The 14780-nt window shown below is 49.6% G+C and overlaps 1 protein-coding gene across 2 annotated transcripts in view; it reads right to left on the reverse strand.

Moving 5' to 3' along the window:
• Esrrb (estrogen related receptor beta) overlaps positions 1-14780 on the reverse strand; it is a 154008-nt gene that overhangs the window by 79470 nt on the left and 59758 nt on the right. The window contains exon 1 of one of the 2 annotated variants that reach the window (XM_041658387.1): positions 14652-14778. The exons of the other annotated variant lie outside the window; for it this stretch is intronic. Within the exon in view, the coding sequence (XP_041514321.1) occupies positions 14652-14701 (50 nt within the window). The 5' untranslated portion in view covers positions 14702-14778. Of the gene's footprint in view, positions 1-14651; positions 14779-14780 lie in introns of those variants that run through there. 2 annotated transcript variants of the gene reach the window in all.

Here is a 14780-nt window from a genome sequence, read left to right on the forward strand (position 1 = left end):
TTCTTTTTCTCTGCCAGCCAGCGAATGCCCAGCTTGGCCCCAGCTCTTACCCCTGAGCATTGAGACTCTCAGCAGTATGAGCAAGCCAGGGTGCCCCTCCTTTCCCCTCCCAGGAGATTGACAACTTCAGGGACCCCTCAACTAGTACAAGAGCAGAAAGCACACCAAGCCCTGAACTTGAATGGCAGGGAGGGTACCTGCCGAAACAAACACAGCCGCCTTCAGGGAATCTGGGCACATGCTAGTGATGGCCGCTCTCATCGAAGGAACAGACCCTGGTTCCTCAGCCTCTCAACACCCTCAAGGCCTCAGATGCTCACCCCCCATTCTCCCTGTTTATGTGCCTTGTGACTGAGGGAAAATGAGCCTTGGATCTCGCCCATCCTCTCAATCAGGCCCTCGGGGTCAGTGAACAACTGTGTAGCTCTACAGCAGACCGCGAGCCGCTCAGCCTAAGGAAACACGCTTAAATGTATCCTACTCACCAGTGTCCCTCCAATCCTGGCCCTGCGCTTTGATTCACATATAGTTCAGACCCAGGCAGGCCCCAGAGTCGCTCAGAGAAAGACAAGACTCCTAGGAGGAGTGGGAACTCGGGACAGACTTTCCAAGGCTGCCTATTCTAGACACAGTCACTTCCAGGGGCATTGGTCTATGAGCCCAGAGTTAAAAACAGAGATCACAGCAAGCAGCAAGATGCACCTTCAGACTTGTGTATAGGGGTAGCTGGAACCATTTTCCGGAGTCCATAGGTTCCCAGTCAGCTAACCATCCGAGGTGAGCTGGGCTGAGGCTGGGTGGGGATTGTCTGGGAGTGACCTAGCGATGTCAGATAACTTCAGAGCATGAACCCTTCAAGGCCAGAGCTGGCTGGGGCCTGAGGAGCCCGGTGAGAAAGAGCCAGAGGTCACTTGCCCATTGGCCTCTGCTCAGTTTCCTTTGCCTGAGTGATTACAGCCTTGGTCTTTCAACTTCCCATTCTGCTGTGATATCCCAAGAAACAAGAGCACAGGCAACCCAGTACAGTCCAGGGCACTCATTGCGCATGCGTCACTTGGAATCGCCTCAGCCCTATCTCCTCTTCCCAATACCAGGGGAGCCCCCGCGTGCCAGGGCACAGTTTCTGCATCCCACACTCACAGAGGGGACAGGGGTCTTTGCAGAGCTTCAGTGTGCCCACGGCCATCTGCCGACCTTCCCTGCTCTTGCAGGTTGGCACACTTGACGTCAGCTCCACTCTGCCCCGAACTCATCTGTGCCTGCCCCCTTGCCTGCTCCACATCTGTTGCAGCCCTAACCTCAAAGCCTCCTAGGCCCTGGGGCACAATCCTCTAGTCCGCCAGGCCTGTTCCCCTGGGCCGCTCAGTATTTTCTGCTTCCTGCTTGGAGCTACTCAAGTTCAACAACAACGTGGGCAAGAGGGTAGGAGGGGAAAAAGCAGTGAACCACGGATTCCAGATGTTAAATGCGCATTTCTCTATTCGAGAAGTCTTCTGTTGTTCTGGGATTCAGATATGTCCAAAACAATGAGGAGCAAAAGAAAGATGATCCAACGCTAATTGAGCATTTACTGTGTACCAGTCACTGCTTAAGCTCTTTATGTTTGCCCAGTTTTAGTTGTGCCAGCACTACAAAGAGGCTCACCGCAGAAAAGGAATCGGAGAGGCTCGAAGAGGTCAAACCATTTTATCCACAGCCACAGAACAGGATGCAAGGAGCCAGGCAGTACATTGGTACCCACTGCTGAACACGCGTAGGAGTGAGAGGAGGCAATGACTGACTTACAGTATTTTCCAGTTTCCGTGGTGTCCCATGTCAAGCTATCAGTGGGACAGTTCTGAGGAGTTGAAGGGGCCACACATTGCCACCGTACAGTATGTCCTTTGACAAGCTCAGGGATGGCTGCCTGCTTCACACACTGAAAGCAAAGTGTCCCACAGCCCGGGGAAATGATGAACTTTGTGAATCATGATCTTCGATTTTATTATGGTGTACTGCGTTCCACATTTATAATTAACTTCATGCTCAATAGTGACTCTGTTTAACAATCAGCTTAAAACAACCTGAAAATTTAACAACAGACTTTCCTGGGACCTGGGCACCTGGATCTAGTTTCTTTTCCAGCCACAGTACTAGCTGCTTCCCAGGGGGTGTGGCTACTTCCAGCCACGCCCTCATGCTAGGTTGCTCCTTGCTCAGCTGGAGCAGGAGGCGCGGAGGCGCTGAGCCAGTCTTGGTCACCACTAGCTGCACGGCTCTCTTCCGCCCTTTTCCATCTCTGAGACTCCCCTCTCCTCACTTCTAGTCTCCCTATCATCCTTAAACGGCTCTTATTAAAGCACTCTATGTCAGGATTGCAACCCAGGACCAGAGGGCAGCTCTGAGGAGAGAGGTTCAGCCCCTAGGGGGTGTAAGAGATGGCGTCACAAAGAGGGGGATGCCTGGACAGGGTTTCACAGGCTACAACGAAGCCTCAAGAATGGGAAAGGCCCTCTAGGAAGGAACAGATCTCCAGCGTGTGTTTGGATGAGAGTTTTTGAGCTATCTGTGGGCATTAGACAATGAATGGAAACGAACTGAAGATGCTCTCGGTGTCTTGCTGGGAATGAATCCCTGGGTCACTGGACAGAGGGGCAAGGCACACGGACGGCAGGGTGGATGGCATTGTTACACTGGGTCTGTGCGCTCCTGGGAGGCACGAGTGGGATTCAAATCAGGTTCCAGGATCACACACAGATTCAGATCTGGGAGCTGGTGGAGAAAGAGCGACATAGAGATGATAATGGGAGGCACGAGAAGGGAGAAACATAGGCCACAAAGAGAGGAGTCTCCCAGGAATGCCCTTATGATGTCTGAGGAAGGGCAGCGTGCAAGGGTTGAAACAGTGACTTAATGTCTGCTTATCTAGCGGTGAAATAAGATTCTCCGGGCTGTTATGAGCCAGCAGTGATTTAGTGTGTGAAATATTTTTAGGAAAATTTTAGCAAGCACCCAATAAATGCCAGGCATTGGGACTGTTGCTATTATTATTAAGATCATCCATGGGGACTCTGAATCCACCATGAGGCTCTGCACCTGGCCGTGATGCTTCTGCATATTCAGCAGCCAGAGGGCATTCCTCAGAATAAGTGGGGCTGGAACACTTGCCAGCCTGTCTGAAGGTCAGGCAAACCGCAGAGGCAGTGAGTGTGTCCCCGCCGGCTGTGTGTTCGCGCGCACGTGTCTGTGTGTGCGTGTGCTAGGGGAAGGCACTCCACAGCCTTGTGCTACAGAGCCTGCACCACGGCTCAAAAGGAGAACTAGAAACTAGCTCCGGGCTGTGTGTGATTCTGGCTTCTGAGGCGTCCATATGCCCTTCCTTTCGGCTCTAGAAAGGTCCCGCTACCCACAAGCTGCAGAGTCGGAGAAGGCCTGTAGGGGGCTCTAGAGCCCTTTAGTTCCCGGTATTCTGGCGGCAAGGAGACCCCATGTAAAACAATGGTGTGCTTACTAGCTCTTAGAGGTGAATGAGGAGTAGCGGCGGGGGGGTGGGGGGGTGGGGGGGTGGGGGGGGTGGGGGGGTGGGGGGGGTGTTAGCAGGTATCCTGCTAGCGAGCCCTAGTTTAGCTGCACCCCCCTCCCAGCTGGCTCTCTTTAGATTTGATCTCTGGTCCCCTCTGCTCCCAATGTGACACTGACACGAGTGGGTTTCCTCCTAGCCGTGTTCTCCATAGGGAGACAGGGGACAGCATCTTTCTTGGCCCTTTAGGTAGAACAAGGGTCCCTTCTCATTGCCTGAGGGTCAGGTTCTTGCCTTGTCCAACATGTTTGGGGGTGGGGAGGAGATACCAAGCAAACAGAGGTCCCCAAAACGATTTTTGCCTCTGCTTCTTCCTAAAGCAAAATTCAACAGCTGTGGTGCTACCTGTTCTGTGGACTTGTTTACACAATCGCCATTCCCATTGACACATACCAGAGAGCAGAGCTCACTTCTACCCACTAACCCCTGAAGCTATCACCAGCCTAACCAGTTAATACTGGCAAAATGCTGAAGGTGGTCACTTAATACTTTGAGGGGCCAGAAAGATGGCTCAGCCATTACAGGTGCCCTGCTGCCAAACCTCAAGACCTGGGTTTGATCCCAGGAGACTCAAAGGGCAGGAGAGAACCAACTCATTCATGTTAGCTGATTACATGGTTCCATGGCATATGCGTGCACATGTGCACACACACACACACACTGAAACACAAAATAAGCAAATAAAAACGTAATTAAAAATAATTTGAGCTGCACATAGTATTGCGCGACAATAATCCAAGCATTTCAGACATGGAGGCAGGAGGATGAGGAGTTCAACGTCATCATTAACTCCATAGTGAGTTCCAGGCCAACCTGGGCTACGTGAGACTCTATCACAAAACACCAAAAATAAATTAAACAAATCAATAAATTGAAAATAAAGTGGAAGCTCTTCCCCCAACACCCTCTTCCTTGTCCCCCAAACTCTAAACAAATACCTGCTCTTTGGGACTTTGCCAAAGCAACAATGACAATAGCAATAATGATATGGAGAATATAATAATATGTTAATTAATGAGACAAATTTAAGATTTACTGACTCTTACGGGTTATTTACACTAAAAAGAAAAATCGTTGTTTATCTAAAATTACACTTAACTGGGTGTTCTCTATTGCATCCAGCCACTCTACACAGGAAGCTGAGAATATACACGCTCATTCAGAGGAAAATTTCCTATTCATCATCCCCACCGCCTCTGGTAATCCTTTCTTTAATCCTCTGTGTTACACATACAAAAATCCAAGCCACAGAGATTACATTAAGCCACGTCCAGTTCAGGCACCCTGCTTTTATTAACACCGAACATTTGCGTCACGCCTACACATGCCTACTACACACCTACTACATGCCTACTACATGCCTGCTAAATGCCTGGCACTTGTCAACAACTCGGTTTGATCACCAAGAGAGGTAGATAATATTTGCGGAAAGAAAGAATAAAATTTCTGCAAAAATCACGAAGCATAGGCATGGTGGCTCATGCCTTTAATCTCAGTACTCTGAAGGCAGAGGCAGGTGGATCTCTGTGAGTTTGAGGCCAGCCTGTCTACAGAGCAGGTTCCAGGCAAACTAGTGAGACCTGTCTCAAAGGAAACAAATATGAACAAACACATAAAACTCCACAGAGATCCACAAATCTGTTTTCCAAAGGCACGCACATTTCTAGCTAGTCACTTTCTGAGGATGAGAGGAGAGAAACCAGAAAGATTCTGTATCATCGATAAACAAGCAAGGCCACAGTCGTGGCTGTTTGTGAATGTGCTATTTACATTGGGAAATATCTTCATTTTACCCAGTTGTCTCTGGAATCAGCACAGCATTGTGGACATGAAGAGAGGAAGCCCCATCAGTCAACAGAAAGTTGGCCTTATACCTGCTGAAGACAGGGTTACACCTCTCTACAGTGAACAGCTAACTCAGGCAGGCAGGTAGGCTCAGGCCACCCCTGAACACTCAGTGACAACACCAACACACAGATTCCAAATGTTCCCTGGAAGAAAAACAAAACAAAATACCCTCTTTCCTAATCCTTCTTAAACTCAACAAGACTGATTGTTTTTTTATTATTCATGAATTAAATTTAAAAAAAAAAAAAAACCTCTGAGTCCAACAAGGGAATTACAGCTATAGAATGTCTTACTGACAGAGAAGAGAAGCAGTTTTAAGCCTGAATGGCCCAGCTACCCTTGCTTGCATTTCCAGAGGGGAATGTTTTGTTTGCTAAATCGGTTACTAATCAATTCGTAATCCAAAGCTTCGATTTTATTTTCTTGGGGGGAGGGGTGTGTGAGTAAGAAGCTCAGTAAGAATGATGCTAAGATGTTCAAAAGATTGCAGACATCAGGCCCCCTGGCACGTGAGGGGAGGCAGAGCTGTGTCTCATTTTCCAAAGTGCACGCGTGAGCACACACAAAAGCGAATAAGAGAGAGAATATAACGTGGCATTGTAGTAGGATACAGGAGTAACTCAGAGGCACCTGGAGAGGTGGGCTCCCTGCTAGCCAGGACAAGAGCCTGGCGGAAATAGAATGTCCAGGAAGGTAACCCAGGCTTGAGAGGTGACTTGGCTCATCTCATGCCATCCTCCAAGATGCTCCATATCAAAGTATCACCCCCTTGTCCTCCAAAGGCCCCCACCTGCAAACATCTGAGCTGTAGCCAGAAGAACCATGCCACGACAGCATGAGAGGTGGAACCACGCAGGGGCCGCTGATGCAGTGGAGGCGCTGAACCGGGCATCCTTAATGAGAAGACACTTCTCCCTCCTGCGTTTCTCTGGAACTGGGACCTGTGGTTAACACCAGATTCTCCTCCACCTGCTTGCCCATCTCTGGACACTGGGCTGTTTTTGCTCTGGGATGACTTCAAATACGCAAGCCCGAGGCCTTTGAGTATTTACCTTCCCGCAAATATATTTATGTTCCGAGGCAAAATGTGACCCTTCTCTGGATACTGTGAGAAAACTGGTCATGAGACTGGCTTGGCACTCTGGGGGAAGGAAAAAGTGACAGCGATTGCTGTCTTCCTTGTAGCCACTGCAGCCACCACTTTATGCCTAGTATTTCTGGAAAAGCAGTGTTCTTTCTGACGGAGCTTGTTAGCCTTACTGGCTAGGTGGACTGCTGACAGAGTCAGGCGGAACGGAGGAGGCTAAATACTGCTCTGTGCACACTGAAGAGCTGGTTTACTACTAAAGATGTTCTCTGAAGATAGATTAGAAAAACGGAAACGAGTGTACAGACAAGCTTACTTACTCCGTTGCACCGGAATCCCAAACGAGATCACCCAGACCAGGCAGTGAGATGGGGGCTGATTTGAAAATTGAAGAGTTTTCTCTGAAGAGTTTGCCGTTTCCTGCCACTTCCACCCATACCCTGGTTCCCCAGGTAACAGACACAGTCAGCTTGAATGAAATATGAATCCCGGGTCTTTTTTCCACTCTTCTTGCTATTTCCACCAGAGCAGGTGAGGAGGTGAGCAGAGGATAAAGGGATGGACGGCTGAACCAGAGCAGAGAGGCGGATGGTACTCTGGGTCACCCTTTACCTGTCCAACCCCTGGACCACTTGAACACACTCTTACATGCACTGAGATATGTGTGCACAGTCAGATCCACATACGTACAGCCCTCCCCGCCACCAACGTGAAATTAAAAAAAAAAACAGGATAGCAGACAAGGACACGCTGTACTGAGCTGGGATGAAAACAGAGAGGGATGATGAGGGAAGGCAAGGAGATGAGGCTGAATTGTATAAGGTACGAGAAAAACGTCATCTAAGACATCTGCCTTCATCCCGCTCCTCCCCAGAACGTTTCCCTAGGACCCTGTAACCTTGTTCTCTGCCCTTCGGAAGCCAAGAGCACAGGGAAAAGTGGGTGCTCAAAACCACCTTTCTAGTTCTTTCTTCCTCTTTCTCATTCTCATTCTCTTTAACATAGATCTTATAGTATCTTTTTAATGTAGATCTCACATAGCTCGGGATAGCCTCCAACTCAGTACGTAGCTGAGGATAACCTTGAACCCCGATCTTCCTCCCATGACAAGTGTTGGGACTGAAGGCATGCACGGTCCCAGCCAGCTTTAGGTACCTACTTTAAAGCACAGTCAGGATACAGAAAAAAAAAATACTCAAACCAGAAATCTAAACAAAGTGAATTAGCAAAAGAATAACAATTCTAAAAACCAATGTGTAAACTCCGGTTAATTTGGGCAATTGAAAATTAAAGAATCAAGCGAAAAGAACACTTTGTATTTCAGACCTGAAACTCTAGGGCAGCGGTGCCCAGTGTGATCTTGGTCGCTCTGTTTTAAATGCCTTGTTTTAGTAAAACAGTGGTCATCGCCAGCCAGCTAGTGGCTGCTGTAATCGGCCAGAAAGGAACACGCTATACTGCTAAACAGAAAATTGATCTCATTTGAAACCAAATGACAAAAACAAACCCGATCAGAGTTTGGGCAACTAGCCTTTGACCCTTGAATAAGATGATATTGGCAGAAATCCTTAATAAATAAATAAATTTAAAAAAGAATTTAAGTCTTCTCTAGAAAGGCATTTCATGTACCCTAATTTGAAAAATATTGTTGCTGCAAGAGGTGATAAAAACTTCAAGGTCAGAAAGAATTGTAATGTGCTGAGCTTTTTAATCCACTTGGGAGACTCATAATTGTGTTCACACATTAATAAAATCATCAGGAAGACATAAAAAAAAAAAAAAAAAAAGATGATATTGAAGAATAAAATAACATTTTCTAAAAAATCATTCCCTGAAATGTCCCACCCTGGGCAAAGCTGAATGATAGAAGGGAATAAAAAATTGGGGGTCTTAAAGAAAAAAGAGAGAAATTAATTTTTAAGATAAAAATCTATGCATGTTTAAAAATACAACAAAATGAAGGTTATACACACACACACATATAGTCGCCTTTAAATCTAAGAAAAACTTTAGATTAACTAATTTTAATTCTCACTGGGACAATCCTAATTTTAAGATATTCAGCTGGCAATCCCCCCCCCCACACACACACCTTATCAGATCCCATATAGGAAGGACAGATGAGCCACACCTATTTTTCTCAACTTAAGAAGCCATCTGACCCTTCCAACTCCAGCTTGATGGTGTGGCTATCCAGGGACGGCAGAGGACATGGGAGGCCTGGAGCAGAATGGCCCAGGTACTCCAGTGTTCCTCCAAACGTGGCCATCTGTTAGAGGAGAAGGCCTGCCTTCGCACTCTCTCTCCTGGGTCTGCCCCAGTCCAGCCCAGGCTGAAGACAGAAAACAGGCCTTGGAGAAAAACTAGAATCCTTTGTGCGACAGGAACACCAGCCAGTAGGTCCCTCTGTGATCCCTTCCCTACTCTGGATCAACTTCAAGGTGAGAGTTTCTACTGGAATGTCGCCAGGCCTGATCTCAGCTCAGGCAAGAGGCAGGCAGGCAGGCAGGCAGCCTTTTGTACACTGTCACTCATTTTAAAGGGTTGGGGGGGGGGGCTTGCACATGCGGGAGCACACACAGTCGCTCCAGAGCAGAACGACCCAGGACCGGATGTAGCTCCTGATGGTATCACAAAAGGGCTTGACACTTCTTTACCCCAGTACTTATAAATTAAATCCCTTAAGATCCTCTGATTTTAATCCTGACCAAGGCAGAAAGGAGAGAGAGAGAGAGAGAGAGAGAGAGAGAGAGAGAGATCCCTCCATGTGTCCACACTTGTACCATGTTTGGTGTCTGTTTCTGGATGATGAACTGGGGTCTCGGCTCTCAGTGACCGACTCTCCACAAATCTCCTCCAAGCAGGATGGCCAGAAGCTGGGCTGCTTTGCAGAGCACACACTCACTCAGACAGAGCTCAGTTCCCGGGATGCACTCACTTCCTGCAAGCCGGCTGCCAGAGGCAGGGTGGATACAAGCCCCTGCTCCTGAGCCCACAGTGCTTTGAGCAGAAGTCACCCAGAGCTCTTTTTAGAGCCTTGCTTTCTCCAGCATGACTCCCAGAGCCACGGGACCAACCAGCCTGCAGTCAAAGGCTCCTATTGCACGGGTCCCAGGGTGGCTAGGAGATGAGGAAGGAAATGCCCCAACAGACAAGAGAACTGAGGGTCACTAACCCAGTGCCCTAGGGAAGAAAAATCTCCAAGTACCAACCTCTTCTATTCATTGCCCTGAGAGCCTCGCCCAGAGGAAGGGGTCTGGTATGTCCCCCCCCCTCCACACACACACCCATAGCGCTGCTGTTGTCAGTGAAGGACCAGGGGCCCTCACTGTTGGCAAGAGACAGGTTGGTCCTTTGAGGGTTAATCTGCCAGGCCAGCTTATCACAGGGGTCACTGAGATGGGCAGAGACCAGTTGAGCATCCCAGTCCCCCATGGCTGGTCTAATTACATTTGCAATTATAAGCACTACAGCCTCCCTACACAGGGACCAGACCACATTGGGCCAATGGGACAACCAGATGTAACCGAGCCCCAGGCCACTCTGGATCCATCAGGAGACACTAGGGCCAGCTTAAGCCTGTGGGCCCCACCTCTAAGGAAAGGTCCTCTCTGCAAGCAAACATTCCACAGAGATGGATGAGTGTGTTGGGACAGCAGGCACTAAGGAGGCTCTGTTAGGGGTCACAGACATTTACCACCGAATTGTTTTTTCCAGTCTTAAAAGCAGCAGGGAGCCTCAAGGGCACACAAGCAGAATGTCCAGGGTGCTTCCAACATGGATGACTGGTTTGGCTCCAGCCCATCCTTAACTCAACCCTCGCAGTTTGTAGGAGCAACCTGCAGACCCTGGACTCACAGCCCACTCTTGCTCCGTGTATTTTTGCAGGAGCACAGAGCCCCAGGAGCTGGGCATTCCAGCCAAGCTGGAACATTGCAGTCGCAGAGTCAAGAGAGTCACCAGAATCCACGGTAGACATTCTCAGGGGCCATCAGCAGCGCTGGCTATGGTGGAGCAGAGCTCCTATCTCTGTGGGAAGAACACTTTGAGGGGTCTCCTGCTGAGAGAGGTTGGCAGACCTGACAAAAAGCTAGCAGGTGATGAGGGCATCGGGATTAGGGCAGTCAGGGTATGGCTCAGGCTTTATTTGAGAAGGTAAATTGTGGCCTAAATATCTACCATTCTTTCCTTTAAATTTGGACCATGACTTAATCAACTTGAGATGACAAGTTCCAGGGAGCCGGGTCAATAGCACCCTGCCTCTGGTCTGTCCATTGCCCTCCTCCTCCGCCTGCAGCCTGCCTGCTCCCTAGCCTTTCCCAGCTACATCCTCAAACACTGCCGTAGCCTGGAAATTACAGAGACCTCTACTCCAAAGAAGCAAGGCATCCTGCAGAGGACCAAGGAAGGAGAGAAACTTTCCAATGACTTTCATCTCTCTTCAAAAACCATTTGACAAAATGTCCAGCTACAGGGACAGGGATGAGGCACAAAGCACAGCGACGTTATGAGATCTTGACTGAGGACAGGGCGCTCTGCGAGGGCCCAGTGCGACATCAAGTCACTATCACAGCCTTCCCCGAAAGTCCCCTCTGTCCCTTTCCTCCTGGACTAAATGGGATATTTATTGATTACTCCAAATCAATAGAATGAAAATGTTCCTGTTTGGGGGGATCAAGTTGTTTCTCTTGTGTATGCTCTTAGAAAAGAAAAAAAAAACCAATCTTTTCATATACTGTAATTATTGGCAAAATAGAAGATGGTTTCTAAAGAAAAGGAATTGGTATAATAATCAGCCCCAAGAGGAAATTTCCAAGGATACAGGGCTGTCATGGACCAGGAAGGGCCTGAGCACTGGCTGGGGCCCTGTGACACTGACCTAATGTTTTTTCTATTTATTGCCCCAGGGCTGAACAATTCTACCCAGCTCGCCCACCATTCTCTACCACCTAGCTACACCTTCAGGGGAGTGGCAGACAGATAAAGGTTTATTTTCTGTGGCCCCTTCCCTGAAAAAAAAAACACAGCTAATGCCTCCACTCTGATTTATTTTTGCATGTACCATTAAAAATTAATTCCTCCCTTTGTTTTTCTCCAGGTCACTGATTTTGAATTACCATGTGGCATTTTTCCTACGTGTGAACCCACATATTTTACCTTCGGGACAGTTTGTTCTTTGTTTCTTTAACAACAGCATAGTGGTCCTCCTCCTCAGAAGGGGGCAACTGCACCCCACCCCACCCCAGACACACATTGGATTTTCTGTGCCTCGGGGTCCCTAGCGAGTGCGTCATTGCCTTGTTCCCACACAGGCACAGGAGAGCACATTCGCCCTGGCTTCCACAGGTCATGCATGGACATAAAATACGGATTAGGAAGGGTGAGGGAGTCACCTCCAGGATGGACTATGGGAAAATGAAGACGAAGTGCGGAGAGGTAGGAAGGTACATGTGTGTGCTCATTTCTCACCTGGGACTGTGAAGATGGCAGAGTGTGACAGATGCTCTCTGTGTGTTAGGAGGAGAGCTTCAGGCTTCCCCTTCTCTGAGCTCACACTGCCTGTGCCCTTGGGCTTTCTCAGGTCTGGGAATGTCAATTACCACGTGGAGGTAAAACCTGTATGCACACAGCACATGATCCCCTCCCCCCAGTCCACTCCACTGCAGATTCTCTGAGAACCCCCAGCCCGTGGTAGATGCCTGCAGGCCCTCATCCTTCCAACAAGCCAATGTGTGCAGCCTCCTGTTGGGTTACTTTGCTAGAGGTAGCCCCCCTGCCACCCTCCAAACACTACCCTCTGTCCTTACCAGGCTCATCCTCCTGCCCCTGCGCCTCTGCACCAAGGCTTCTGCACACACCTGTGTGAACTGCTGGTTACAGCTCAGAGCCACTGCCTGGAAGGGCTTCAGTTTAAAAACAAACAACAAACAAAACAACAGCAGTTCACAGCTGTTTGAGTCCTCAATGACAGCAGGCATACTTTTGACTTTCGGCAAGGCTCACGGATGAAGAAGCTACTGTTATTATTATTTGGAGAAAGGAAAAAAGAAAGAAAAGAACCAGAAAGTGTAGAGAATCCACACCACTGCCAAGTTTAGTTTAGAAATGATTTCCTCTTTACACCTTACCTAGACCTCCACGACCTTGGCTCCAGCGTCCTGTTGCCTTCCTGACATTCCCCTCTTATTATTGCACATTCCCCCACAAACTGAAATCAGGCTCTCTGCGGGGTCTGCAAAGAGCCTAGCTCTTCACCCTGGAGCTGCCCTGGCTTACTTGGTCAACACTATCCAAGTATACATCCCTATCCCTCCACAAACACGCACACACATTTTCATATTGATTGATGATGACTTGACCCAGGGACAAACACAGAGATATTTTGAGCTCCACGGAAGAAGTCACCTCCGGAGAAAGGGAATCTAAATAATTTAAATAGCCAATATTTGTCGTACTTGGTAATTTTATGCGAGGAAAGGCCCAACAAGCACCACACTGTCCATACCCTCAACCTATTCTTTCACCGGAGTTCTCCTGGTTCTCATACTCCATCCTGTAGCCCCAGGAGCCGCAAGCAGCATAACCTTGAGAGAGAATGAAAAGCCACTTTTCAAGCTGATGTAAGTTAGAATCCATTATAATTAAGGACCCGCTTTCCTTTCCCTGCTCACCACCTCCGCCTAACCCTCCGTTTAAATTCTGCAGGTATCTGAAGAACTCTTTGCCCCGGAGAAAATCGTAAAACTAGAAGCGAAATGGTCAATGTGGGGGCGTCCAGGACAACCCCGCTATCTATGCTGCGGTGCTGCGAAGTTGCCTCCTTGTGCCCGCCCGCGGCAAGCCCCGTGGTCTCCGAGGTGAGGTGGAGGGTTCGAAACTTCACCAAACCGGACGTGATCCACAGCCTTTATCTTAGAACTGCCTCCCAAGTTCTCTGGCGGGATGGTGCAGGGAAAGGAAAAATGGTGGGAAAAGGAAGGGACCGTGGTAGGTAAGAAAACCTGACTTCGGTAAGTTTGTTTCAGAAGAAAAAGGGGGCGGGGGAGGGAAGAAAAGCACAAAGTTACTTAGAAAAGCTGCCGGCCAGAAGCTAGAGTTTATATTTGATTCGTTTTATCTTTATTATTAGGCCTGCGGAGGACCATTTTCAGGTCCGTACAACGGGTCCGAACGCTCCGGGTCCCACCCAAGCGCGGTGGGATACGGAACGCCTGAGCAGAGAGCCTGGTAGGTGCTGGCGCATTCGGTACGGCCACCTTGGAGAGCGCGGGTGGCCCTGGTTGAACCGTAATAGCCGAAACAGGACCCCGGGGCAGACACTCACGGCTTAGGGTCAGTTCTTCCCTCCCTACCTAGCAGGCTCGGAGAACTGTCCCAAGACCCCGGAGCTACCAAGAGTCGCGCGTCCAGCCGCCGTAGCCACAGCCACCCACGTCGCTCTCATAACCCACGTTCTGGCGCTACTCAGCCCGCGGCGGGGAAATAGCGCTCGACCCGCTGCCCAGAACCTCCAACTGACTTCACCTCCGCCGCAGCGCCGAGCGGGCCGCCCGGGCTCCCGGCGGGACACGGTTCCCCTAGCAGGGCGTGCAGAGCGCAGCGCTCCCGGCCTCGTCAAACCCCAGGGGGCTCCTGGGACCACCGCGTCAAGCGTCCCGCCGGGACCCCGGTGCCCGCGCAACACTGACCGCCTGCGGTTCCCGACTGGATCCAGCACGCTTGATTTTCTAACCCTGGCTGAAATCCTATTAGGTACCTAGAATGGAAATCAAAGCACCGGCGGGGAGGATTCCTAGGACGGGACAGAACACCCTTGCAGCCACGTTCCCGCACCTGTCCTGGGCTTCCGCCTTCCCATCACGGAAATGGAGATATTTTGTCACCGTGGAGCAAAATCAGAGTGAATGAGAAAGCGCCACTGCTGTCTAAAAGTGAGGGCTCATGAAAGAGGATGCGGGAAAAGTTAAGAGGAGGGTTTAAGCCAGAGAGAGAAACCAAGCAAGTGTGTGGCTTACCCCTAAGTCCCCGAGTGCCCCCCCTACCCAAGTCCGTGTCACTTCAGGAATGTGTAGAAGAGGAACTGCGACATCCAGGACAGAGACACTTGGATGGGCAGAAGGGCGGACGGACAGACAGTCGGGAAAGTAAGGCACCTACTGGTTGTGGTAGCCGAGGGGGTCCGGGATGCAGAGTTCGGACACGTCCATCAGTCCTGTTTTAGCATTCCCAGTTGGAGGAGACCGGCAGCGGGGAAATCACGAGGAAGACGAGTGAAGGGCACAGGCG

Source organism: Microtus oregoni, unplaced genomic scaffold (assembly GCF_018167655.1).
Source record: "Microtus oregoni isolate MIOR12 unplaced genomic scaffold, Mior012 000009F_ref0000495, whole genome shotgun sequence".
Classification (NCBI taxonomy): Eukaryota; Metazoa; Chordata; class Mammalia; order Rodentia; family Cricetidae; genus Microtus; species Microtus oregoni.